At 43.3% G+C, this 26,537-nt stretch overlaps 1 protein-coding gene across 2 annotated transcripts in view; it reads right to left on the reverse strand.

The window, feature by feature from the left end:
• Positions 1 to 26,537, reverse strand: part of TRERF1 (transcriptional regulating factor 1) — a 231,931-nt gene that overhangs the window by 58,739 nt on the left and 146,655 nt on the right. Inside the window, exons 4-10 of one of the 2 annotated variants that reach the window (XM_077485708.1) lie at positions 25,538 to 25,655; positions 18,603 to 18,827; positions 16,945 to 17,311; positions 15,263 to 15,329; positions 13,536 to 13,675; positions 8,365 to 8,468; positions 3,327 to 3,402 (exon numbers count right to left, since the gene is read on the reverse strand). In XM_077485708.1, coding sequence (XP_077341834.1) covers positions 3,327 to 3,402; positions 8,365 to 8,468; positions 13,536 to 13,675; positions 15,263 to 15,329; positions 16,945 to 17,311; positions 18,603 to 18,827; positions 25,538 to 25,655 — 1,097 coding nt within the window. The remainder of the gene's footprint in view (positions 1 to 3,326; positions 3,403 to 8,364; positions 8,469 to 13,535; positions 13,676 to 15,262; positions 15,330 to 16,944; positions 17,312 to 18,602; positions 18,828 to 25,537; positions 25,656 to 26,537) is intronic. The other variant, XM_077485709.1, reaches the window with a different exon arrangement.

A 26,537-nucleotide genomic window follows, 5' to 3' on the forward strand; every position in this document is an offset into this window, starting at 1 on the left:
ATGAATGGGATTGCCTGCACCGCAATGCATGGAAAACCTACACATCCCTGTGTGGGAAGACATGGCCTTACCACAGGTGAATGATTAACCACTTACAGACTGCCTTACGCCAATATACGTCCTAATTTTGAAGAGGAATATCGTTGTTATGGCAGCAGCTAGCTGCCACAACTCCGGTATCCTCTTCTTCGGCCGGCGGTCCGCTTTCAGATAAGAGTGGTCAATGCGGCAGATTCGCTTCGGTGCCATCCTCCTCAGCTGCGGAGGTGATCGGATGTTGCCCCTTGCTGGGTATGGAGATGAGTGAGTGGAAGATGGCCCCCACCTGTCTCTTTTTTTTTTATTTATTTTTTTATTGCATTTTAGTGTAAATATGAGATCGGAGGTCTTTTTTACCCCAGATCTCATATTTAAGAGGCCCTGTCATACTTTTTTTCTATTACAAGGGATGTTTACGGTCCGTAAGTGGTTAATCATTCACCTGTGTGAAGGCTATGTTTACATCCCTTGTAATAGGAATAAAAGTGACACATTTTTTTTTAAAAAGAACAGTGTAAAAAATAAAAATAAAAGGTAAAATAAATAATAAAAAAAATGTTTTTAACGCGCCCTGTCCCACCGAGCTCACGTGCAGAAGCGAATGCATATGTGAGTAGCGCCAGCATATGAAAACGGTGTTCAGACCACACATGTGGGGTATCTCCTGCGATTGGTGCAGTGAGAGCATTAATTCTAGCTCTAGACCTCTTCTGTAACTCAAAACATGCAACCTGTAGAATTTTTTAAACGTCACATATGGAGATTTTTAAGGGTAAAAGTGTGTCGCCATTCCATGAGTGGGCGCAATTTTGAAGCATGACTGTTGTCTTATTTTTTAATTAAAAAAATTATTTTTTTCCAAAAAAAGTGCGCTTGTAAGACCGCTGACCAAATACGGTGTGACAGAAAGTATTGCAACGACCGCCATTTTATTCTCTAGGGTGTTAGAAAAAAAATGCATAATGTTTGGGGGGTTCTAAGCAAAAAATAAATAAAATTTAACTTGTAAACAACACATCTTAAAAAGAGTCCACTTCCCACCCGGCCAATGTACATATACGGCCGGGTGGGAGCCGTCTCCTTCTGAATGGACGTTCAGGAACGTCCTTCAGAAGGAGGGGGATCGCGCGCGCGCCTGCCCGCGCAGCGGCGCGATCCCGATGCGCTCGTGTCACCCAGACACGGTGCATCTCGGATCGGCAGGAGGGCTCTGTGATTGGCCCTCCTGATCACATGACGGCCGTGTCCAATCACGGCCATCATGTGATGTAAACAAACAGCAGGTTGCTAGGCAATCGGCTCTCCTCTCCTCACACAGAAGTTGTCGCTGAGGAGAGGAGAAGAGATTGCTGCAGCCGGCTTTTACAGCTTTTTACTCACTGATCACTAGTCTAGTATAAACCTACAGTGTAAACACACATGTCACCACAATACACGTCACCACACATGTCCCCAAAACACACATGTCCCCAAATAATAAAAAGACATGTCCCAAAATAAAAAAACACATGTCCCCCACATATGTCCTACTAAAATCACATGTTCCAATGATTATCTGCACACATATGTACGTGATCACCTGCACACATATGTACATGATCATTTGCGTACATATGTCCGTGATCACACAAACCAATTATTATACACTTACCGGTTTTTTTTCTTTTACCAAAAACATGTAGCAGAATACATTTTGGCTTAAATTTATGACAAAATTTGATTTTATTGGATTTGTTTTAAAATAGAAAAAATAAAATATTGTTTTTTTTTCCAAATTTCCGCTTTTTTTGCGCTTATATCGCAAAAAAAAAAAAACTGAGTCGTGAATAAATACCATCAAAATAAAGCTCTATTTGCGCGAACAAAATGATAAAAATTCCATTTGGGTACAGTGTAGCATGACCGCGCAATTGTCATTGAAAGTGCGAGAGCGATGAAAGCTGAAAATTGGTCTGGAAAGGAAGGGGGCGAAAGTGCCCTGTATTGTAGTGGTTAAGTGGTAAAATTGATTGTAAACGTTCACCTTGTAAAACAACCCATTCAGTTCACAAATGAGAGGCAAAACATTTGTGTATAGCTATAAAAAAAATATTATAAATACCTTTTGCCCCCCCCCCCCCTTTTTTTTTTATAAGTGTTCACATTCTCTCTGTTCTCAGCTGCATAAGAGTTGGGGGGAGGGGAGGAAACAGTACACTGAGCTTCCCAGTGAATGGCTGTGCAGGGAGCGGGGGGATGTCAGGGGACAAGTCTGATCATTGGAGGAGAACAGGCTGAGTTTCAAGTGTAGCTAGAGAACTGATCACGCTGTGTTCTCCTGCTTAGCGTGGTCGTTTTTTAATAGGAAAGCAGAGGGACTGGCAGGATCACCAGGGATTTCACACAAAGGAAGCAACACAAAGAGAACAGGATACTTTTTTCATACAAGTACATGGTACAGCAGATGCAGATCAGGAATATGAAATGTTGGGGTAACAAACACTTAAAGTATGCCAGTGTGAACAAGGCCTAATCCTCAATATGAATTCTTCCAGCGTCCAATCCCATAAGAATGCTGATATAGGTTGGCTTTAGTAAGAATCAGAGATGGATACAGCAAGTCTCTGCAAGAGACAAGATCTCTGGCCGCCTTGTGCTGACCATGTGTTGTTGGAAGATGCTATCTGATACCAGAGTAAGACTCCATGCACACCAGACTTGAAAAATAATGTTATAAAAATGCCACTAGCTTTGCAGTGAGTCTTTCAACTTTTTTTTAACGTTTTTACAATGGCGTTTATTAATGTTTTTAGTGTTTTTCTGCATACATTTTTTTCAATAGATCAAAAATGCTAAACGCTGGTTATTTGATGTTTAGCAGCGTTTATGAGCGTTTTTTGTGGTCAGAAAAACAACTCCTGAACACGATTTTATGGCGTTCAGAAAACAGTCCTTAAACTCCACTGCTGATAAACATCCTAAACTGTCCATGTGTGCATGGACACATAGGATAACACAGAGGGGAGTTTATGGGCTGTTAAAAAAAAAAAAAAAAAGCCCAAACTCCCAAAAAGGCCATTTATGAGCTTCAGTGTACATGGAGCCTAAAGATATTAGCTGTCACTAATCACTGTCATGTCAATAATCCTTAACCCCACAACATTCATCACTGAAGAGTAAACAGAAGAATGAACAATTATCAAGTGCCTGCTATAGGTTATTACAAATGGCTGCCCATGGCTCCCTACTCTGCAGCACACAGCTACACACACAGTGCCACTGATGGAATGCTAAGAGGAAGAGTTTACCTGCATAGTGGTAGTCTGCTAGTGGGTGGCTTTTTAGCCTTGGCATATCTTTCAAAAGCAGCATCTCCAGAGCGCTCTGCGGTAAGAAAAATTCAAACACTATATTAAACATGGAACCCAACTGTCACTTTTCTTCTTTCGGTTATAAAATGTGAAAACGTCACTATAGGAACACAGGTGTTAAAAATAAAGAATTTATTTTCTAGTCTTAAAGCGGAAGTAAACCCATCTATTTAATAGTGTCAAAAAACAGTTACATTTCCGGCATGTGCTGGGAATGTAACTGTCACATTGGTTGTGCTTTCAACCAAACTGTCAAACCATCCAATGGCTGGTGTCATAACTGATCACATGTGCAGCATCATGGCAATTGAAGATTAAACAGAGGCCAAGATGGCAGCTTCCTTGGCTGAAAATGAAAGCAGGGTTTACTTCCACTTTAAAGCAGAATTAAACCATCCTAAACTTTACAGGTAAGGAAGCTGCCATCATAGCCTCTCTTTGATCTGCAATTGCCATGGTGCTGCACATGTGATCAGTTAGGACAACAGCCATTTGATAGTTGACAGTTCCAGAAGGCTACTTTCACACTGGGGCGGGCGGGCACCGGCGGTAAAGTGGCGCAAAGAATAGCGCCGTTTTAGCGGTGCTATTCGGCCGATAGAGGGGCCGTTTTAACCCCCTCTAGTGGCCGAAAAAGGGTTAAAACCGCCCGTTTTCAATGGGAAGGTGCACTTTATACACTGCTTCTATAGCGCTTTTATGACCGTCCTGCAAGTGCACCGCTCCAGTGTGAAAGCCCTCAATGTGAAAGTAGCCAAAAAAAGCAGCATTGAGAGTTATCATCCACAGCATGCATGACTGTTATGGGCAAACGGTAAAACAATGGGTTTAGTTCTGCTGTGAAGCGGAACTAAACCCATTATTCTAATGGCTTTGTAAAACAGTTACATTGAAGTCATGCTGTGATTGATAACTGTCACAGTTGCTTGTGCTCTCGACCAAACTCTCAGGCCACCATAACTGTCACAGTTGCTTGTGCTCTCGACCAAACTCTCAGGCCACCATAACTGTCACAGTTGCTTGTGCTCTCGACCAAACTCTCAGGCCACCATAACTGTCACAGTTGCTTGTGTTCTCGACCAAACTCCCAGGCCACCATAACTGTCACAGTTGCTTGTGCTCTCGACCAAACTCTCAGGCCACCAAATGACTGTGTCATAACTGATCACAAGCACAGCACCATTGCAACTATAGATCAAAGAGAGGCAAAGATGGAAGCTTCCTTGACTATAAAGGAAAGGAGGGTTTAGTTCCACTTTAAAGGAAACCTGGGATAAGATTCAAACATACACATGAAAAGAGCTCAACCTCTCCCTTCAATATGACCCATGGAGTGACAGCTCAAACAGATAAGTTCCTGTCTTCCTTCCTGGTCCAAAAACAAGCAAAATTGCTTTAGCCAGTTACAATCCTTAGTAGCCTTTATTCATAAATATCAACAAACATATGACAGTAGCATACAAAGCCCTAACGCATTTTAGCTTGACTTTCTTAAAGCAGAATGCCTTATTTTATCCACATCAGCCCCGGAGGGTTTTACCTCCTTCCTGACCATGTTTTGCAATACAGCACTGCAATATTTTAACTGACAATTAGAAGCGGGAGCCAATGGCTGCGCTGCTATCAATCTATCCAATCAGGACACAAGACACCAGCTAGTGCTGGTGTGCTTGTTCCGGGCCGGAGAAAGATTGGGGTGAGGTAAGTAAAATGGGGGCTGGGGGTCTGTAGCACCACAGAAGGCTTTTTCACTTTAATGCATAGAATGCATTAAGGTGAAAAACCATGAGGGTTTACAACCCCTTTAACTGTGTGCCTAGGTTATGCTTACTCACTGTGGGGGAGGTGCTTTGACTATTGGAAGGCAAAGATCAGTGTTCCGGCTTAGCAGAAACACAGGATCAATGCCTTCCCTTCTGCCAGAACTACAATTTGCCTTGTTTACATAGGCAGATTGTCATTCTGCCTGTGCCCTGTAGAATCACAGTGGGAGAGGGCCACTGGCGGCGCGCGCATGCGCCCCAGGCCCGGAAGTGTCATATCACGTACTTGGTATGTGATCTGGCATAGAGCGGCCACCCTGCCACAGCAAATGTCCAGTGGGCGGTCCGCAAGTGGTTAAAGACTGAGAGCAGGCAGGCACTTTATTGCAGAAGAGACATGCAGTGTCTTTTCTGCAATGAATTAAACGTACCTGTTTGCTCAAAGCTATTTAGTTTACATTGCGGCAGGGATCCTTTGAGCTGGGATGACTGAACTCCAGTGCAAACTACAGCTCAGGTCCTGGAAGAAGTCAGGAAGAAGATGCCGGCACCGGTGAAGAATTATGGACCATTGAAGGTAAGGTAAGTATCACTGACTTTAGTTTTGCTTTAATCATAGCAAAATGCGTTAGCAGACATGTGTGCTACTGTTGGATGTTTGCTGACCTTTAGAATGAAGGCTTTTAAGGACTGTAAGCGGACCTTTGCTTGTTTGAAACCTACAATAAGAAAACTAAAAGGGACATTGCTGATATCCTTATAAAAATGCAAATTATCTGGCAGTCTTGATGATTACTATTTCGACTCACTGCCCCAAAACAAGCATGCAAAAAATCTAATTTGGCTACAACTTCTGATCTACGTATTTGTTCCTGGCCAGTTACATGAAAAGTACTGAAGCCATTAGATCAGTGAGAAAGCCAGGTAACTAGCTTTTTCATGAGATCAGCAATGGCATCCTACCTACCTATTTTTTTTTTTTACGAGATCAGCAATGGTGGCTTGCGTATTTATTTAAGCACAGGTGTCTTTTAACATACAAAGTTGAGGCATATATCGCCAGCACACCAAGGATCTTTGAAATAGCATCCAAAAGTTTATTGAGGTGATCACATCACATCGCAAAGTTGCAAAGTTTCGGGGTTGCAGGGCCCCTTCATCAGGCATATTGACCTAATGAAGGAAGGGGTCCTGTGTGACCCTAAAACATTGCAATTTTGTGCTGTGATGATATTGCTTCAATAAACTTTTGGACTCTGTTTCAAAGATCCTTAGTGTGTTTCCGATATTTAACCTTATGTGGATACCGATTCCCAGCCAGCAGTCTCTGAATCACTCACTTATCACAAACTCATTTCCAAGTACATGAGCAATGGGAATATTTGACTGGACTTTAACATACAAATACACCAACAGTGCAGCACCTCAGTACATAAGTCCTGTATTTCTTTCTCTACGTGGCAAATAAAGCCAATGAGAGTGCCACTTGCCACTGGGGCATTGGATAGTGGAATGGCAGTTGGCAGGGCTATTCTATGAAATTGAAGAAAGTCAGGCTCCATTGACAATGTGAAGCTAAATCAGAGAGAAGCACAAAGGCTGTTTTGGATAATAAAGTTAAAAGCAGGTATTGGTGGTGTCCGCACTTGGCAAGAACAGAGATGCAGATTGTTTCAGAAATGACCAAAGAATATGACAATGCCCAGGGCTTTTTTCAGGGGAGCGTAGTTCCAGCACCTCCAGCACTGAATGTATGTAATGGCTAGGGGTGCTGGAGGGTATATGATGCTGGCTGCTGGGAGATCTATTGTAACTGGTAGGGATCTATTTTTGCATGGTGGTCCATTGTTGCTAGGGGGCGTCTTATGTTGCTGAGGGGTCAGTTGTTGCTGAGAGTGATCTGCAGTTGAGGGCGAGGTCTATTATTGCTTGCAGCTGTAAGAGCTGTGGTTACTGCTGGGGGTATATTGTTTGTGGGGTGGATCTATTGTTGCTGAGTTGGTATTTTGTAACGGGGGGCATTGTTGCTGGAGGGGATATAATGTTGTGTGAGGGATCTATTGTTGCTGGGAGATCTAATATTGTATGATATATTGTTGCTGGGGTGGGATCTTTTGTTGCTAGGGGGCTATATTGTTGCTGGGGGATCTATTACTGCTGGAGGATCTATTGTTGCTGGGGTGGGGTCTACTGTTGCTGGGGGAGATCTACTGTTTCTTGGTGTATCTGTTATTGCTGGGGGGATATAGTGTGCCTGGGATGGGGGGTCTATTGGTGCTGGGGGAGATATTGGTGCTGGAGTGGGCTCTATTGTTGCTGGCTTCAGGGGACCTATTTTACTGCTTTTTTTGTTATCGTTACCAAATTGCTCTAAAGGGGATAGTACTGAGAGGTGGGTAGGGGGTAGAATCAAGGGATGGTACGTGAAGGTGGGTAGAGGGTGCAACCAAGGGATGGTACTTGAAGGTGGGTAGGGGGTGGAACCAAGGGATGGTACTTGAAGGTGAGTAGGGGGTGGAACCAAGGGATGGTACGTGAAGGTGGGTAGGGGGTGGAACCGAGGGACGGTACTTGTGGGTGGGTAGGGGGTGGAACCAAGGGATGGGTACTTGAAGGTGAGTAGGGGGTGGAACCAAGGGATGGTACTTGAAGGAGGGTAGAGTGTTGAACCAAGGGATGGTACTTGAAGGAGGGTAGAGTGTTGAACCAAGGGATGGTACTTGAAGGTGGGTAGGGGGTGGAACCAAGGCATGGTAATTAAAGGTGGGTAGGGTGTGGAACCAAGGCATGCTACTTGAAGGTGGGTAGGGGGTGGAACCAAGGGATAGTACTTGAAGGTGGGTAGGGGGTGGAACCAAGGGATGGTACTTGAAGGTTGGTAGGGGGTGGAACCAAGGGATGGTATTTGAAGGTGTGTAGGGGGTAGGGGGCATACTAGCTCATTATGCCTTTGCTTTACAGTTTTTTTATTTATTTTTTTATATTAAATATGTGCGGGTATACAACCGCTTTAATAATGTATTAATGATTATGGTGTTGCATTCATTTGTGTCTTGTAGGTTGTTCAGGTTCATTATATCAACCATAGGAGTTGCACCTTTACTGTAGACTGCCCTCTAGGGGGGGCTTGAAGGATCTGGATAACATGATAGGCACATTTTTTATTTTTTAACTCCACTTATAAACAGTGGAAGGTAAAAGAACGTTCTTACCATGATGTTCCCATTGGTGTCAAAGAGGGAATGCAGAGCATACTCCAAATTGGTTCCTCCGCCTGGCAGTACACTGGAGCAGGACATGCTCAGGAACACCTCCACTATACAAAAAGACACACATTCCATCAAAGATCAGCGTAACGTACAAGAAACGAATTCCATCCAATAAACAGACAGGAGTGTTGCTTCAAGTTTACTTGTTACACAAGAAATAGAGGGGAAGCCACTGTTGACCTCCTACTGCATGATGGAAACGAAGCTCAGAGGGACATTAGAATTCCCGATCTTCAAGCTTATTCCAAGGCAGGAAATATTAAAGTCCAACCATTATCATACAGCCAGGGGACTTAATGTTGGCCTCCATAATTCCCTCGTGACAGATTCCTGCTAACCTATTTAAGTACTTAGAATTTTTTCATATAACAAAATATACTAACCTGGCCAACTATGAAAATAAACGTGTCACTGCAGGGGCATGGCGAGGGATTCTTGAAGCAGAGAGTAGTAATGGGTTGACGAAGAAGATGGGTAAGGCCAGTCTAGCTGCTAACGCTAATGACATTTGTGGAAGTTATACATTGCTATAAAGGAACCTCTTGAAGTGTGAATCTCACTCTAATTTAGTAAAGTACGGACATTGCAACATATCTAAAAATAACAGCATTAAAAACCAGCAAACATGCACAAGGGAGGTGCCGGCCACACAAAATGAACCCCCACTGCTCAGTACTGCCAGTAAACAAAGTCATAACAAAAAGTGGCCTCAGTTACATACATTGCCCAATATACATGGAAACCACCAAAGAGATCCATGCAGATCCTGCTCTAAAACGGTATACAGTGCCTTGCGAAAGTATTCGCCCCCCTTGAACTTTTCAACCTTTTGCCACATTTCAGGCTTCAAACATAAAGATATAAAATGTTTATTTTTTGTGAAGAATCACCAACAAGTGGGACACAATTGTGAAGTGGAACGAAATCTATTGGATTTTTGAAACTTTTTTAACTAATAAAAAAATGAAAAGTGGGGCGTGCAAAATTATTCGGCCCCCTTGCATTAATACTTTGTAGAGCCACCTTTTGCTGCGATTACAGCTGCAAGTCGCTTGGGGTATGTCTCTATCAGTTTTGCACATCGAGAGACTGAAATTCTTGCCCATTCTTCCTTGCAAAACAGCTCGAGCTCAGTGAGGTTGGATGGAGAGCGTTTGTGAACAGCAGTTTTCAGCTCTTTCCACAGATTCTCGATTGGATTCAGGTCTGGACTTTGACTTGGCCATTCTAACACCTGGATACGTTTATTTGTGAACCATTCCTTTGTAGATTTTGCTGTATGTTTGGGATCATTGTCTTGTTGGAAGATAAATCTCCGTCCCAGTTTCAGGTCTTTTGCAGACCCCCACAGGTTTTCATCCAGAATGGTCCTGTATTTGGCTTCATCCATCTTCGCCTCAATTTTAGCCATCTTCCCTGTCCCTGCTGAAGAAAAGCAGGCCCAAACCATGATGCTGCCACCACCATGTTTGACAGTGGGGATGGTGTGTTGAGGGTGATGAGCTGTGTTGCTTTTACGTCAAACATATCGTTTTGCATTGTGGGCAAAAAGTTTGATTTTGGTTTCATCTGACCAGAGCACCTTCTTCCACATGTTTGGTGTGTCTCCCAGGTGGCTTGTGGCAAACTTTAGACGAGACTTTTTATGGATATCTTTGAGAAATGGCTTTCTTCTTGCCACTCTTCCATAAAGGCCAGATTTGTGCAGTGTACGACTGATTGTTGTCCTATGGACAGACTCTCCCACCTCAGCTGTAGTTCTCTGCAGTTCATCCAGAGTGATCATGGGCCTCTTGGCTGCATCTCTGATCAGTCTTCTCCTTGTCTGAGCTGAAAGTTTAGAGGGACGGCCAGGTCTTGGTAGATTTGCAGTGGTCTGATACTCCTTCCATTTCAAAATGATCGCTTGCACAGTGCTCCTTGGGATGTTTAAAGCTTGGGAAATCTTTTTGTATCCAAATCCGGCTTTAAACTTCTCCACAACAGTATTACGGACCTGCCTGGTGTGTTCCTTGGTCTTCATGATGCTCTCTGCGCTTTCAACAGAACCCTGAGACTATCACAGAGCAGGTGCATTTATACAGAGACTTGATTACACACAGGTGGATTCTATTTATCACCATCAGTCATTTAGGACAACATTGGATCATTCAGAGATCCTCGCTGAACTTCTGGAGTGAGTTTGCTGCACTGAAAGTAAAGGGGCCGAATAATTTTGCACGCACCACTTTTCAGTTTTTTATTTGCTAAAAAAGTTTAAATTATCCAATAGATTTCATTCCACTTCACAATTGTGTTCCACTTGTTGGTGATTCTTCACAAAAAAATTTAAATTTTATATCTTTATGTTTGAAGCCTGAAATGTGGCAAAAGGTTGAAAAGTTCAAGGGGGCCGAATACTTTCGCAAGGCACTGTATGAGTTCATACACTATATTGTCATAAGTATTGGGACACCTCTGCCTTTACATGCAAATTAACTTTATTGGCATCCCAGTCTTAGTCCGTAGGGTTTAATATTGAGTTGGCCCACCCTTTGCATCTATAACAGCTTCAACTCTTCTGGGAAGGTTGTCCACAAGGTTTAGAAGTGTGTCTATGGGAATGTTTGACCATTCTTCCAGAAGCGTATTTGTGAGGTCAGGCACTGATGTGGACGAAAAGGCTTGGCTTGTAGTCTATGCTCTAATTCACCCCAAAGGTGTTCTATCGGGTTGAGGTCAGGCCAGTCAAGTTCCTCTACCCCAAACTCGCTCATCCATGTCTTTATGGATCTTGCTTTGTGCACTGGTTCAAATCATTTGGTGGAGGGGGGATTATGGTGTGGGGTTATTTTTCAAGCATTGGCCCCTTAGTGTCAGTGAAGGGAACTCTTAAGGTATGAGAATACCAAGATATTTTGGACAATTTCTTGCTCCAAACTTTGTGGGAACAGTTTGGGGATGGCCCCTTCCTGCTCTAACATGACTGTGCACAAAGCAAGGTCCATAAAGATATGGATGAGCGAGTTTGGGGTTGAGGAACTTGACTGGCCTGCACAGAGTCCTGACCTCAACCTGATAGAACACATTTAGAATGAATTAGAGTGGAGACTGCGAGTCAGGCCTTCTTGTCCAACATAAGTGCCTGGCCTCACAAAATGCACTTCTGGAAGAATGGTCAAACATTCCCATAGACACACTCCCAAACCTTCCACGCAGCCTTTCCAGAAGAGTTGAAGCTGTTATAGCTGCAAAGGGTGGGCCAACTCAATACTGAACCCTACAGACTAAGACTGGGATGCTAATAAAGTTCATGTGTGTGTAAAGGCAGGCATCCCAATACCCAATACAATATAGTGTATCTAGAAATTAGTAAACTGAGAGCATGCTTATATCAGCATTACCCCAACCTTGCACAAGAGTAAGTCCCATATCAGAGAATTATGATGCACACAAATTAATTAGATAGCTTGTGCACTGGGTAATATTATGATACTAAAAGTGAATTAACATTATATTAGACTCTTAAAATTTTGGTGTAATAAATAAATGCACTTAAACAGACATATTAGCCAGCAAATTGTGGTCAAGAATGGGGAATTAAACTTTTCCTCAATATTCAAAGTCTATCTTTATTCATAGAGGCCTCAGTATAGTAAAGAAGGTGTCATGGGTGCAGTGTGATGACTCCGTCCTGGACTTAGTAATGTTATTGTGCATGCATTAGCCATACCTACCAACTGTCCCTGATTTCGAGGGACTGTGCCTGATTTGGAGCAATGTCCCCCTGTCCCCCTCATTCCTCCTCATGTGTCCCTCATTTTGGTCTGATCCATATAGATGTATATAAAATGCACTTTTTATCTATCAAAAAGTGTTTCCCAGAGCTAAACCTTTCATCTGATTTCTAAATTGCTGCATTTGTAAATTCCAAAAGCCAATATGAAGGAATAGTAGTGGTAAAAAAAGCACTTGTGGGTTTAACCAATCTTGTTTTTTCGTACAATTCTCCTTCAAGGGGGAGTGGCAGGGGGTGTGTCCTGTGCCTGCATACTTTTGCTGATAGGTGTCCCTCATTCCCATCTCAAAAAGTTGAGAGTTATGCATTAGCCTCAGAACCTAGTTCCTGACAACAGAGATCTTCAGTTATCTATGATCGTTCTAAGGTGAGTGGAAGCAAAGGAATCATTGATGGACAGCACATCACCCTCAATGTTGGCAGTAGGGATTATGGCATACACCTAATCCAGTCACATTTTTCACTGCACAGGTTAAATATCTTTGCAGAATGTACTCATATTTAAATAATGCCTGAAAAAAACTCAAAGAAACAGAACATAGGAGGCGCTACACTTATACATTAGGGGTTGCAGTTGCTCCAGATGTTAGTAAATGAGCAGAAGCTCTGCTGACTTCCACCATCCAATTATGTGCAAGAAAAAATGCTGTTTATTTTTATTTTCCTTGCTCGTGATTGGGTACTGTTTGCAAAGTGAAGCCTAACCTCATTTACTAAGCTCTGGTGCAACTGCCCTTGCAGAGGGCAACTAAAGTCTATTTTCCTTTATTAAACGAACCCCTTAGTGTCCACAAGTTATCCTTAAAATATCTTCCACTGTGTTGTACTTGTGGTGAGCACTCCCCAACTGCAGTGTATCTCACTCACCAGAAGTAATTGCCTCATATCAGAAAATAGTTTTCAGTACTGCGCTATTACGAGTTCTTCCCTTTTTATGGGTAATTGCCGAATAGAGAGCATTTAAAGTGACATCAATACATGTAGCAGGAGGATCGCTTGAATGCTGGGAGCAAACCACCGTAACAAAGTGATTTCCGACAATCATTTTTTAAGTGAGCCAATTATTTCTGGTGAGTGAGATATACTGCACTTGGGAAGTGATCACCACAAGCACAGCTTTGAGTTTCTCAGACATTGTTTAAAGTGTGCAATTTTTTAAAGAGGCAGCAACACCATAACAGGTATTGTAAAAAAAATGTATGTTGTTTTTTTTGGGGGGTTCTTCATCTTCTGTTATTTTTGCCACGTTGTTCTGATATTGTTACATGTTAATAGCAAAATAAGTTGCAGGAGTATGCATCCTTCAGGAACTTTCCTAAATCGTTAAGGCTCTAACCTTTTTGCTGTGCCTCCTCCTTCTCTAGATCTGGCAAAGGCTTCCACACCAGAGTGGCATTGTGCATCTCCTTCTTCAGTGATGGCCGACACTGGAGATGTGGGATCGCTGCCTGGAATCTTGGTCCAATATTAATCCTCCTTAAAATATAACAAATAACTCCATGTAAGACATTAGATTGCTTCCCCTTTGTAAAGCCTTGAAATAAGTTTTATTGTGAGGCTGGGTTCACATATGTCCAGCCGCGGTTCCTAGCGTGGGGTCTGATGCATCCCTGTGACCAGTTCAGGTGCAAATCGGGTCCGAGTTTTTGCCTGAATTTGCACCTGAATCAGACCAAAAGACACACAGGACCATTTGTGAATGTGGACCGCGGTCACCCCAGACATGTGTGAACCGGCTCCATTGAGGGCCAGTGACACTCGTCTGTAATGTGTATTGGATGCTGGGGAAATCTGCATACAATTTGCATATATGTGAACCCAGCCTGAAAGGATAGGCAATAAAACAGAACCTGCTGAGTTTACAGGGCATAGCAACCCACCCTTAGGCTTCTATTTAGAAGGAAGAGCAGTTATCACTCTCTATAGGAAATCACTCTAATTGTTCCACAGCTGCATCTACATTCTACCTAAATAATGAAGAAGATGGTGGGGAACCACTGATGTCTGGCAGTATATTCTCAGATCGAAGCTGCAGAGAGCATTCCTAGATAGGAGGACAACCATGTCATATGAGCTGTCCAAGCCATGTGACAAACTTCCTCCTCCCCTCAACACTTTTTCTTCCCTATCCATTAGAGCAGTGGTCTCCAAACTGTGGCCCAGGGGCCAGATGTGGCCCTTTGCTTTCTTTTATCCGGCCCTTCCATTGACACCAATGACGTGACACCATTCTATCCACTGACACCAACAATGGGGCACTATTCCTCCCATTGACACCAACGATGTGGCACTTTTCCATCCACTGACACCAATGATGGGACAATATATGTGGCAGCATGGTGGTGAGCTTTAATGCCTTGATGCCACATATATGCAGACAGCTAGCATTGCTCTTCTGTGCTAGGGGTGTGCTCACTCGATGCCCCCACCACTGAGACCAAGCTCTCGCCCACAGCTTCTGGTCACTGTTTATGATATGGAGCCGGTAGGACAGGCTTCTGACCGGAAGACTGCTGTGACAGTCAATCACAGTAGTCCTATGATTGGGAGCCCACCTACTGACCTCCAACGTTAACAGCCCCCCATAGGTGCAATGGTAAAGCCATGGTTGGGCCATTTTAGCTTTCTTAGTTCTCTATGGGCATTTTCTCCATCAACTTACCCCCCCCCACCCCCCCCCCCCCCAGTTGCTACCTTATGTATTACTTGCCAGTCCCTTTTAGATTGCAAATTCTGAAGAGTATGGCCCTCCTAACTCTTCTGTCTTGTATTGTACTGTAACTCTTCTATCTTTCTTTGTGGATGCAAAAAAATACTGTAAAACAATAATCATTTCTGCAAAATATGAAATTGTAAATTGGGCAGTGAAATAATCAACATAGTAATGAGTATTATCCTAGTTGGTTTTGCTCCTATGCTCATACAAAGGTATGAACATTTTAATTGCAGGCTGCAGTCATCATATTGCATCTGCTTCTACTGCATACAGGCAGCAAGTAAACTAGCAGATTTGATTATTAGATGTAATATATAGACACATAAAAGTATAATAGTATTTCTTACGGTTCAACATCAACAGTGTGTTCTCCAGGCCCAGGTGTTACAATCGAACCAGTTCCATCAATGCTATCTGATGGACAAACATATCATTATACACAGACGATGACATCAATGGACAACACATTTCATTGTCAACACATTTCAATATCAACTACAGCTCCCAAGCCTTCTCAGTAATTGGGGTCAGGTTGTAGGAGCACTGGGCTACTTAACAAGATAAGAGTCACCATGACCACTATCATTCTTTCAGGACCTGCAACATCAACGTTAACTATATTGCTAGGCTGGATAGTTGGCTGGTAAGGTTACAGCGCTCCAAGGGTTTTCTGAGCCAGCCAATTGGCTTTCTCAATAACCTTTTATGGCAATGTTTCCTGTTGCTAATACTTTAAAGCAAACCTGTCATAAGGGGTATATGGGGTATGTCCCTTCTGACCTGCTTTTGAAAAGGCAGTCTCCAGTTTTGACACATTCTGAGTCACTGACCCGGAACAAGTAAGCAGATCAGAAAAGTTGGCTAGTTAATGTATACCGTACTTATTCTGGGTCACCTGCTAAAAGTATTAAAACCAGAGGGTCCCCCCATTTCCCCTCCAATAACTCAATGTAACCACAGTGTCTCCTTCTATATTCCTCCATGTAGAGAAACCAAACCCTTGATAGCACACGTATCTCCTCACACATATTTGGATAGACTTTCCACAAGTTCCTTTAAATATCCCTCTGGCCAGAAAGTAAGGCTAGGGATACAAGTGGAAATTAACAGTGCAACGCATTTTTTCTCGTGTACTATGACATATCCATAAGATAAAAATATTCAAAGGCAATGCTACATAAATATCAATTAAGGGAAGAAATAAAGTCCCAAAAGCCGAACATCACACAAAACCCCTATGTAAGGAGTAGGAGCAGCTTCAGCCTAGACTCCATCCAGGCCACGCCCCCATCACGGTTTGCCCTGCGAAATGCATTGAGGTGCGTGGCCTAGATGGAGTCAAGGCTGAGACTGCTCCTACTTCTTACTTAAAGGTTTTGTGTGATGTGCATCTTTCAGGAGTTTCTTTCTTCCTTTATTGGTGCCCCTTGCTTAGTCAAATGAATCGTTCTGCAATCTGCAAAGCTCATGCTTCGTGCAGATTGGAGAGCTGACTCAGCAGGGGGTGTGTCAGACCCCTGCAGAGAGACCACTGCTTCCACACAGAGAGCAAACATCCTTCTCTGGACCTCATGGAATGAAATTACTTTAAACACTTGCTGAGGGCTGATTCACACCTATGCATTTTTTGTGCTTTTTGCAGATTTTGTACTACAGAATGTGTTACATAGGAAGCCATGTTAAATGGACTGTAGTGCAAATCTGCAAAATGCAAAAAGCACTAAAAATGCATAGGTGTGAATCCAGCCTTAGGGTCTGCTTGGCTAAAACAAATTATCCAGTTTCAACATTGGCCACACAAAGGTGTTTAGTTTAAGCCAAAATGGCCCAAAATAGATCTTTAAAGTAATCCTATTCCTGGAGTTTTCCATTAGGGTTTCTAGATAGTGTCTCCGTTACAAGTAGAAGTGGTGAAAATTCCTCTTGCTTTCCTTTTTTAGCTATATAGAAAGGGTCTGAAGGAATGACCTTCCTATAGATTCAAGTGGAAAACCATTTTATTTCACAATAAAAAAAACAGAATACTTACTGGAGCGACAAAGCAGCACTCTTGGAGTGGGCGTCAGAGGTGTGAGAGGGAGGTGGGCATTATGCGCAGCTGTGATGACGCTACTGAAGAGTCCTGAACCTTGGCGCACTGGGCTGAGCATTGGAGGCGGCGTGTAGGTGGGCAGCTCGTGGGGTCCCAGCAGTGTCTCTCCAATAATGCGTGGAGAGCGGAGCTGGCTCTGGTATAATGTTGCTCCTGAGTGAGACGCATTCACATTGAAGGAAGGAGGTGGTATGAAGAGAGGCTCAGGCCTATGGCGATACTTTCTTCTTTCCTGGTGAGGTTTGGTGTGGTCTTCTGGTTTACTCAATTTCGTATCAGACTGATGATGTATTCTGATCGTTTCCTAAATATGAGTTTACAACATTTACAAGATGAGGCTTCATTTTTATACCTTAAATGCCATTTCCCTCATGAATGTCCATCAGTGTATAGAGAATGATTTGGTAGCTGAGGAATCAGCTTCTGAAGAACTGTAGGCATTATGGAAATTTCCCAAGGAAGAACCATTTACAGTATGTTGTACACAGCAACCAATCAAATTCTAAAACTCATATTTTTTTAACATCTTTGCAGATGAGAATATAAATGAGAAAACCTGATTGGTAGTTCTTCCTTCAGACATTATATTACATAAGGGCAGCTAGAGCTGGAAAAGTTCAATAATGGGCCGACTTTACAAGCTATTCAATGCTACATCTGCTGCACTAAAATTCAGAGCAGTGAATCAGCCCTGGCTGAGTTCTACCCTGCTGGACTACAGAACAATTCATATATTATAGAGAGGACTAGATGGGGAGATATGTGTAGTCCATCAGGGGAAAACCAAGCAAGGTTGACAACACTACTTGGAATTTGAGAGCAGTAGAGGAATTGTGCTGTCCGCTCACTACAGGCAGTTAGCTCGCTGGATTTGATATGGCAGATAAACAGGTATTTCAAAGAGACAAAACACGGCAAATGGCCATTCTTTGCAGAGGTGTACTGAATATATTCTTTTTTTTCAGTTTGCCTACACGCTTTAATTTTATTATCTGATGGATGTTCATTGTAGAAAGAGAGATTCAGTCAATTACTTCCGACCATATCCTCCAATAATTGATTGAATTCCACTTCCCTATGTGTGGCATATCAATCCATTGGGTTGTCAACTACAGATCACTTGTCTCTATTGGGAGAGATCAATCAGAAAAGAAATTGATCATTTATCAAAACATGTATGGCCACATTAGATTACCCTGCCCACACAGTGATACACTGTTGTGTGATTTGACTTCAGAAAGAACAGCATTGTTATCTTGTTAAAGGAAGTGCAAGAAAAAGGATTTATCGGCAGGATTGACAGGCAATAACTATGTTTTGGGGGGACTCTGAGCAGCAAAAGCTGCTGTGTTAATATTATTAGAGTCTGAATAATAAAAGTCACTTTTGCCCAAATCGAATTCCTATAGTGCATTACATTGTGAAGGAATATGACAAAATATTAAACACGATGTCTTCACAGGCAAAGTCAAGTCATATTTTTAGATGTGGCAGTTGTAACATTTTTTTCAGGCATACTTTAAATGGCAAAAATAGGTCTAAAAGTCACACAAATAACAGACAACACAAAGAAGCAGGCAGGTGGAAGCACTCACAGAAGAGGCGCATGAGCTGACCACTTTTGGAGAGGACGGCGGGGTAAAAGTCATCCTCGTTAGGATGGGCATTTCGTCATCGGATGCACAGCCCTTGAGCTTCTCTGCTTTGCTGATGGGCTGTGCATTAGGCTCTGGAGTAGCAAGCTTTACAGGCACAGAGACAGGCATAACGATGGGGGTGAGGTTCTCCGCCTCGCTAGACTGCGACTTCTCCCCTTCCTCCTGTATGGATAATTACAAATGTTCAACCTGGAACACCTTCTGTCCTCGACTGCAACCTTGTGAGTAAAACCTTCATGCAAGAATCACATTAGTACCACTGGGCCTCAGGACCAAACATGTCTGAAATAGGAACTGTAACCTGTAACCTACGGAAGTCAGGTTCCATTGCAGTATGGGAGAATAAGAGGAAGAATCTGATTGGTTCTTGTGGGACATAAGACTATTTATTTCAGACACTTCTGAGTCATAAGGCCCAGAATATTAGCAGCATTGGAGCATTTCATGCCATTGATAAAAGAACTATATCATACTCTAAACCAGGGGTATGCAATAAGCGGACCTCCAGCTGTTGCAGAACTACAAGTCCCATGAGGCATAGCAAGACTCAGACAGCCACAAGCATGACACCCAGAGGCAGAGGCACGATGGGAGTTGTAGTTTTGCAACAGCTGGAGGTCCGCTAATTGCATATCCCTGCTCTAAACCAACCCTTTTCCACCTTTCAAACATAGAGGAACCCTTGAAATAACTTCCCAGGCTGAAGGAACCCCTGCTAAAAATTATTTTACCTACAACTCATAATACATTAGTGTGATGGTCAGTGGTAAGAATGCTTGTTACACCTGTGGTCAATGGGAAGAATTACCCCCTTACAGATAGCTAAACAGATCAATGGTGTCAGTGGGAACTTATTTTAAAGGAAGAAATTGCTCAGGTTTCAGGGAACCCCTAACAACCTCTAGAGCAGTGATGGTGAGCCTTGGCACCCCAGATGTTTTGGAACTACATTTCCCCCTGATGCTCATGCACTCTGCAGTGAAGTTGAGCATCACAGGAAATGTAGTTTCAAAACATCTGAGGTGCCAAGGTTTGCCATGACTGCTCTAGAGGAAACCTAGTTGAGAAACCCTGCTCTAGACGTAGCATTTTATTTGGAATTCTCCCAACATTCAAATGTATAAACAGGAGCACAGCCATGTTTTCTGCACAACTCTGTCAACTGTACAGGTCCTGACGTGGTCACCCTCTCTGGCATCCACATTTCTGTCTCTATCCCTCTCATCTTCATCTCCCCTTTGTCTCTTTCTGGAATCTTCATCTTGTGAAAATTCAGATTTTCAGTTATGAAGGGCAAATCCACCGAAAACTATATGAATATGTGAATACCTCCTTAAATTCATACATCTCTTGGGGACTTGATGCCAAGATCTCCACACCCCAAAGCAAAAATACTAGGTTTGTGTGCATTTAATGTAACCAATGTCTACCCCTTACTCCTGTCTTGCCAATTCATCCCTGTAAAAGTGTTATATTTCTCACCACAGAACTTCTGCACAGTGGGAATCTTTTAAAACATTTAAATCACTTGATCTGCAGAAAGTAGATTCTGTGTACTATGTATGAAAGATTGTCTACATCTCACACTCATTATAATGTGTGTTATTATTCATTCTGCTACTTCTTTCAGTAAAATAATGTATAAAAACTAAAACACGCAGCAGCATTTTAGGAATGGGTGTCACAATACTGCTATAGTGGTAAATCGTAAGCATGCTGATGTAGAGGTAATCATACACTATATGGCCAAAAGACTGTGGACTTTCCCACTGATAACAAGGGACATTAAAAGGAGCCTTCAATGCCAAACATATGGTCTGCTTTTTTGTAAGGATCCCGCCTTCCTCCACCCCACCTTCCAACTCAAAAGGCTTTGTGATTAAACAGATCACTTGGGAAAAAAACGACTTATCTCACCTGGGGCCTCCAATGGTCCATGTAGGCATGGGTGAGGTCACCATGCCTTCCTGCAGAGTTTGGAGCTTGAAATCCCACAAGAATGCACTACAGCCCATTACAAGAGTGCCTTCTGGTGGGATTTTGATCCCTGGAGGCAGGGGGGAGACAGTGATGTCACCTGTGCTTTTTTTCTGGGAGATCTGTTTGCTTACAAATGGATTTTAAAAGCCATTTGAGTTAGTGTGCCAAGGGGCTTGAAAGCAAAGTGGACTTATGGAATGGAAGGTCTGCTTTAATATGGAGTTGTCCCCTTTTCCTTGGGGTTATACCTGCCCTTGAGACTCCACTTTTCTGGAAAGCCTTTGCACCAAATTTTTGATGTGTCTGTGGGAACTTTTGCCTCTCCTGTCAAAAGAGCAATTGTGAATTCAGGTACTAATTTAGGATGAGAAGAACTAGCTCACTATCTGCATTTCAGTTCAGAAGGGCTGAGGCTCTGTTTAAGTTATCCTAGTTCCTTTACACCAAACCCATCAAATCATGTTATTATGGAGCTGGCTTTGTGGCACAGTCATGCTGTAACAGAAGAAAAGTCTTCCCCAAACTACAACATATTACGGCACAGTTGGAAGAACACAATTATCTAAAATGCCTATTGTAGCATTAATGCCTGTTGTAGCATTAATGGCGCGTACACACGACCGGACTTTTCGAGGGACTAGGTCCGACAGACTTTCGACGGAGTTCTGACGGACTTTCCGAATGAACGGACTTGGCCACACACAATCACACCAAAGTCCGACGGATTCGAACGTGATGACGTACGACCGGACTAGAATAAGGAAGTTCATAGCCAGTAGCCAATAGCTGCCCTCGCGTCGGATTTTGGCCATCGGACTAGCATACACACGAGCGGATTTCTCGGTAGGAACTGGGTCCGGCGGAAAAATTTGAAACATGTTCCATTTCTAAAGTCTGTCGGATTTTTGCAAATCAAAAGTCTGCTGCAGCCCACACACGATCGAATGGTCTGCCGGAATCATTCTGTCGCACCTTTGATGTTGAAAAATCCGGTCGTGTGTACGCGGCATAAGAGCACCCTTCACCCGAAACATCTAAACTCAATGATTTAGATATTTGGGAATTCAGGTACTGATATTGGACGAGAAGAACTGGCTAATAATTTGCATTTCTGATTTATCCCAAAGGTGTACTGTAGGGTTAAAATCAGGGCTCTGTTCGGGTCATTCTAGCTTCTCCACCCCAAACTCAACAAACCATGTCTTTATGGAGCTGATTTTGGGAAACAGTCATGCTGGTACAGAAAGTAAAGTAAAGTGCACAATTATCTAAAATGTCTTGTAGGCTGTAGTATTAACAGCACTCTTTACTGGAAACACCTAAACTCAATCATTTAGATACCTGGTTTCCAAACTGTGGCCTGGGGGGCAGATGTGGCCCTTTGCTTGCCTTTATCTGGTCCTGGGGCCACTATTCCACCAACTGACAGCAATGATGGGGCACTATTCCCCTTACTGACACCATCAACGGGGCACTTTTCTTCCCATTGATACCAACAATGGGGTGCTATTCCTTCAATTAAAACCAATGATGAGGCACTGATATTGGGGCATTTTCTACTCCCACTGGCCACAGTCCAGCCCCCATAAAGTCTGAAAGACAGTAAACTGGCCCTTTACTTAGATTAGTTTGGAGAACCCTGATTTAGATAAACACCATCATCTGTATATGCAAAATCACTGCAATATACTAAGTTTACACCAAATACACTGAATAATGAAATGTAATGAAACCATGTCATCACGTTGCAGGATGTCAAGAAATATTTCAAAATGCCCCACATTTTAATATAATTAAAGAATGTCGAAATTTCCCAAGAAACATGACATGCATACTTTCAAACAAAAGCGACACCTGGACATGCAAGTTCAACAAGACACTTCCAGTAGTTTTATATAACATGTCTACATACAAACTAAAATGACATAGCATAAAGCAAGCACACAGCAAGCAAGCATTGCTATTAACTCCTTCACTGCTGTGTTGAAGAAACCATCAAGTGAACTTATCAAGGTGAATCTCTCTTTAAGCAAGTTCATGGTGATGCTGAGCAGATGGAGACAATATGGAGACAATATAAAGATCCATTTTACTGCCGAAATTCATGCTGCCTCTACTGACCAATTATCTGAAAAATACGTGGTTTTGGCATCTTTTTATGCAAAGTATATCTATCTGTTCCTTAAACATGTTAGACTAAATACGGAAAAAAACTTCACGTGTGCCAAAAGCTCCAAACCTCTGAGGTACACTAATATGTTTATGAAAATAACAGACCAACTTTAAGGCAAAATGTTCCATAGGGTAGGGAGTACTAGTGTATGCATGTCCACTGAAGAGAGCAGCGCATACTATGTAATATGATTAACCCGTAAATTACCTAGAAGCAGGGCCGGGACGGGGGAGAGGCTGCCCCAGTTGCAGGTGTCATGTGAGGTGGAGGGGGGGGGCGCCACTTGGAGAGTTCCTGCTTCTACAAACTGACAGGGGTAGTGACAGCAGCATCACTACTCCTGTCAGATTGGTGTGGGGTATCACAATCAGCTTAGTGCAGGATGTCACAAGGCGAATCTGGTGAGCAGTAGAGAGTCGGGGGGGGGGGGGTGCAGGCTGTGCTCTCTCTGCCCTCCAGCTCCTCCTCCTGCTGCTGATTGCTCCTGCATTGGGACTGTCAGATTGGGACTGTGCAGGGTTTGCAAACCTGTAAAGTCCCTATCTGATAGTCAGTGGTGTCCCCACCTGCCATTCTATACCCCTCAGCTGGAGCCAGCATCTCTCCCCAACGGCCCTAGGCAGAAGTGTTGAATGTTTGCTTGCACTAGGCTCCTCCTCAACTCTGGTGGAGGAGGAGCCAAGGGAGAAGGACAGCTATCTGCTGCGCTGAATCTGGGGGATTTGTGCTAGTAAGGGAATTTTTTTGTTGAAGGGGGGTTTGTGTTAGAAAGAGCGTTGGGGGGAAGATTCATGCTAGCTGGGATGAGAATTTGCGCTAGGAGGGGAAATTTGGGGGGAGATTTGTGAATGGGGGTGGATTTGTTCTGGGGGAAGATTTGTGCTCGTGAGGAAATTTGGGGGGGGGGGATTTGTGCTAGGAGGGGGGATTTGGTGGGGAGGTGCTTTGTACTAGGAAGAGATGAGAAATTTTTTGGCGGGGATTTGTGTTAAGAAGGGGGATTTGTGCTGGGGGAGGATTTGTGCTCATGGGGAAATAGGAGGGAGGATTTGCGCTAGGAGGGGGGGATTTGCACTAGAAGGGATGATTAGGAGGATTTGCGCTGGGGGAGGATTTGTTTACAGTTTGGCATCTTCACCCTGGGCGCTAGATGATCTTGTCCCGACACTGCCTAGAGGTGTGGATCTATACCAGCTCCTAGCAGCCATGGTCACAACAAAGGTGACAAACACATAAGGGGCCATTTATAAAGCAGTGGTATGGCCTTAAAATGGAGCATTTATATAACAGCATTACAAATGTTCCCTTCACTTTCCTTGTTGTGGGACTCTGAAGGTCCTCATTAATTTTAATAAATAGGGGGGGAAAAGTGCTTGGAGGAGGAGAGCCCTGACATGACCTATCAAAGTCATGTGATTGAGATCCTCCTATCACAGTGTGTTCTCTACAGCGTTATGCAGAGCACACTATAGAAGACACACTGCTGCCTGCATTTTTGTGATTCGTAAAATACAAACACAGTATGTAGCAAACATTGTGGTGTTCTGCTGATAGCAAGATCTGCTCTTTCAGTGGATATGTGATACAAAAGTATGGCTTTGCTTTAAAACTCTGTTACTATACAGAACATAGGAAGAATGAGAGAGCCACACTAGAGTCAACAGTCCATCATAAAGTTTAATCCACATAAAGAGACAATGTGTTTCGGGGGCTCATTGACCCACCCTCCCTTCATCAGGGCTTGTAAAATGATAGTGAATCTGTGAGAAACAGTCATGGACTGTAGTGGTGGAGAGGAGACGGTATGTACGCCACCAGGCACCTGAAACTGAGCCCTTGAAATGCATTGGATTTCATTTTGGAACAAACTCTATGGTGTACTGTTGATATTATTTTGGAGTTCTCTTGCTTCCTACATTTTAGAGACTTCCTCTTTGGGATACTAATTCCTTAAAGTGGCTGTAAACCCTTACAAACCACTTTGACCTACAGGTAAGCCTAGATTAAGGCTTACCTGTAGGTCCAAGAAATATCTCCTAAACCTGCACGGTTTAGGAGATATTTACCGAAAGACAGGCACCTCTGTCTACGGCGATATGCCACGAGTGGCGGCTCCCGTGCACATGCGCGGGAGTGACGCCATCGCGGCTTCGTCGACTGACAGCGGCGGAGCAGCGAGACCCACCGAGAAGATGGATGCTCCGGACTACAGGGGACAGCGGTAACATCGCTGGCTCCTGTGTCAGGTAAGTGACACATAATGGAGTACTATGCGATGCATAGTAGTCCATTATGCTTTACCTTTGCAGGGAATCAAAGAGGAAGTAAACCCATCAGGGTTTACTTCCTCTTTAACATTATACAAAACAATCCAGCATACTACAGAGTTCGGCACACCATATACCATACATAACGTTACTCTCCAGGGACAGGGAAAGACCCGTGGTTTTACTGTGTGCAAATACCCGACTCTAAGAAAATTAAGGGGCCAAAAAATATTTTTAAGGTCTTCTCCAATCCCCTCTCCCTGATCATGAAGGCATTCCTCCACTCAAGGTTAGATTCAGCGTCAACATACTAATGTATATAATTTGGGATCTGCTGCATGACCAAGCATTCTACTTTTGCTGTCTGATTCACGTTAAGGTGTCCTTCAACCCAGTTGCAATGAAGAGGATAGCTGGAGAGAGCAAACACAAGGAATAGGGCATGCTGTCACCTGTTTGAGGGCCGTGTTGGTTCTTACCCCACCATGCGACCTCAAGTGGCCATTCAAGGCTGGTAGGCTTCTGAACTCCTTAAAGCACACTGAGCATGGGAGCGGGGTTTTGGGCATCCTTTTCCATCCATTCACAAAATGAAAAAAAAAAAAAAAAAAACATTATAATTACCACATTAGTAGTAAAATACCAAGACTGTCGCTTCTGACAAATGGCAAAAAGCAATGACAAGAGTCACAAATCACACTTCAGTAGATTTCATTTTTTTTTTTATAGCATTTAAAGAGGTTGTTAACCTTCCTGTGTAATTTGTACCTATATGTAAGCCTAGAATAAGGCTTACCTATGGGTACTGTAAATATCTCCTAAACGTGCGCCGCTTAGGAGATATTTACTGTATACTGCGCCAATGATGTCAGGAAGGAGCTTCTGCCTGTGCCGTTTCTTCAGGAGCATGTGCCGTGACCGGTGACATCATGCCCCTCCGGCCAGTCACAGGCAGCCCTGAAAGGAAGAGGGGAGAAGATTGATGCAGCCTGCAGTGGGGACAGCGCAGGCTTCGTTTGCAGGTAAGTGTCACATAATGAGCTAGTATGCAATGCATACTACCACAATATGCCTTTACTTTGCAGGGAAGAAGAAAGGAAGAAAAACCCATCAGGGTTTACCAGGGACGGACTGACCATTTGGCCACTCGGGCACTGCCTGAGGGCCCCATGCCACTAGGGGGCCCCATCAGGGTTGCCAGCCTCAGTAAAACCAGGGACAGTATGTAAAAATCTGTGATTGTATTACATCTGTCTCTGAAATGTCCCTTACCGACATCCTTTTGGTCTAAAAATCCAGAGATTATAGCTGCCCCACCTCTCCAGTACCTTCTCAGCCAATAGAAACATGTCTGTGTATACTGTGTGATTGTATACTGTGTGTGTGTGTGTTTATGTATACTGTGTGGCCCCATAATGTCTGATTGCCTGGGGGGCCCAATAATCTCCTGTT

The sequence above is a fragment of the Lithobates pipiens genome, unplaced genomic scaffold (genome assembly GCF_037356315.1).
Source record: "Lithobates pipiens isolate NorthernLeopardFrog02 unplaced genomic scaffold, aLitPip1_a1.2 Scaffold_18, whole genome shotgun sequence".
Classification (NCBI taxonomy): Eukaryota; Metazoa; Chordata; class Amphibia; order Anura; family Ranidae; genus Lithobates; species Lithobates pipiens.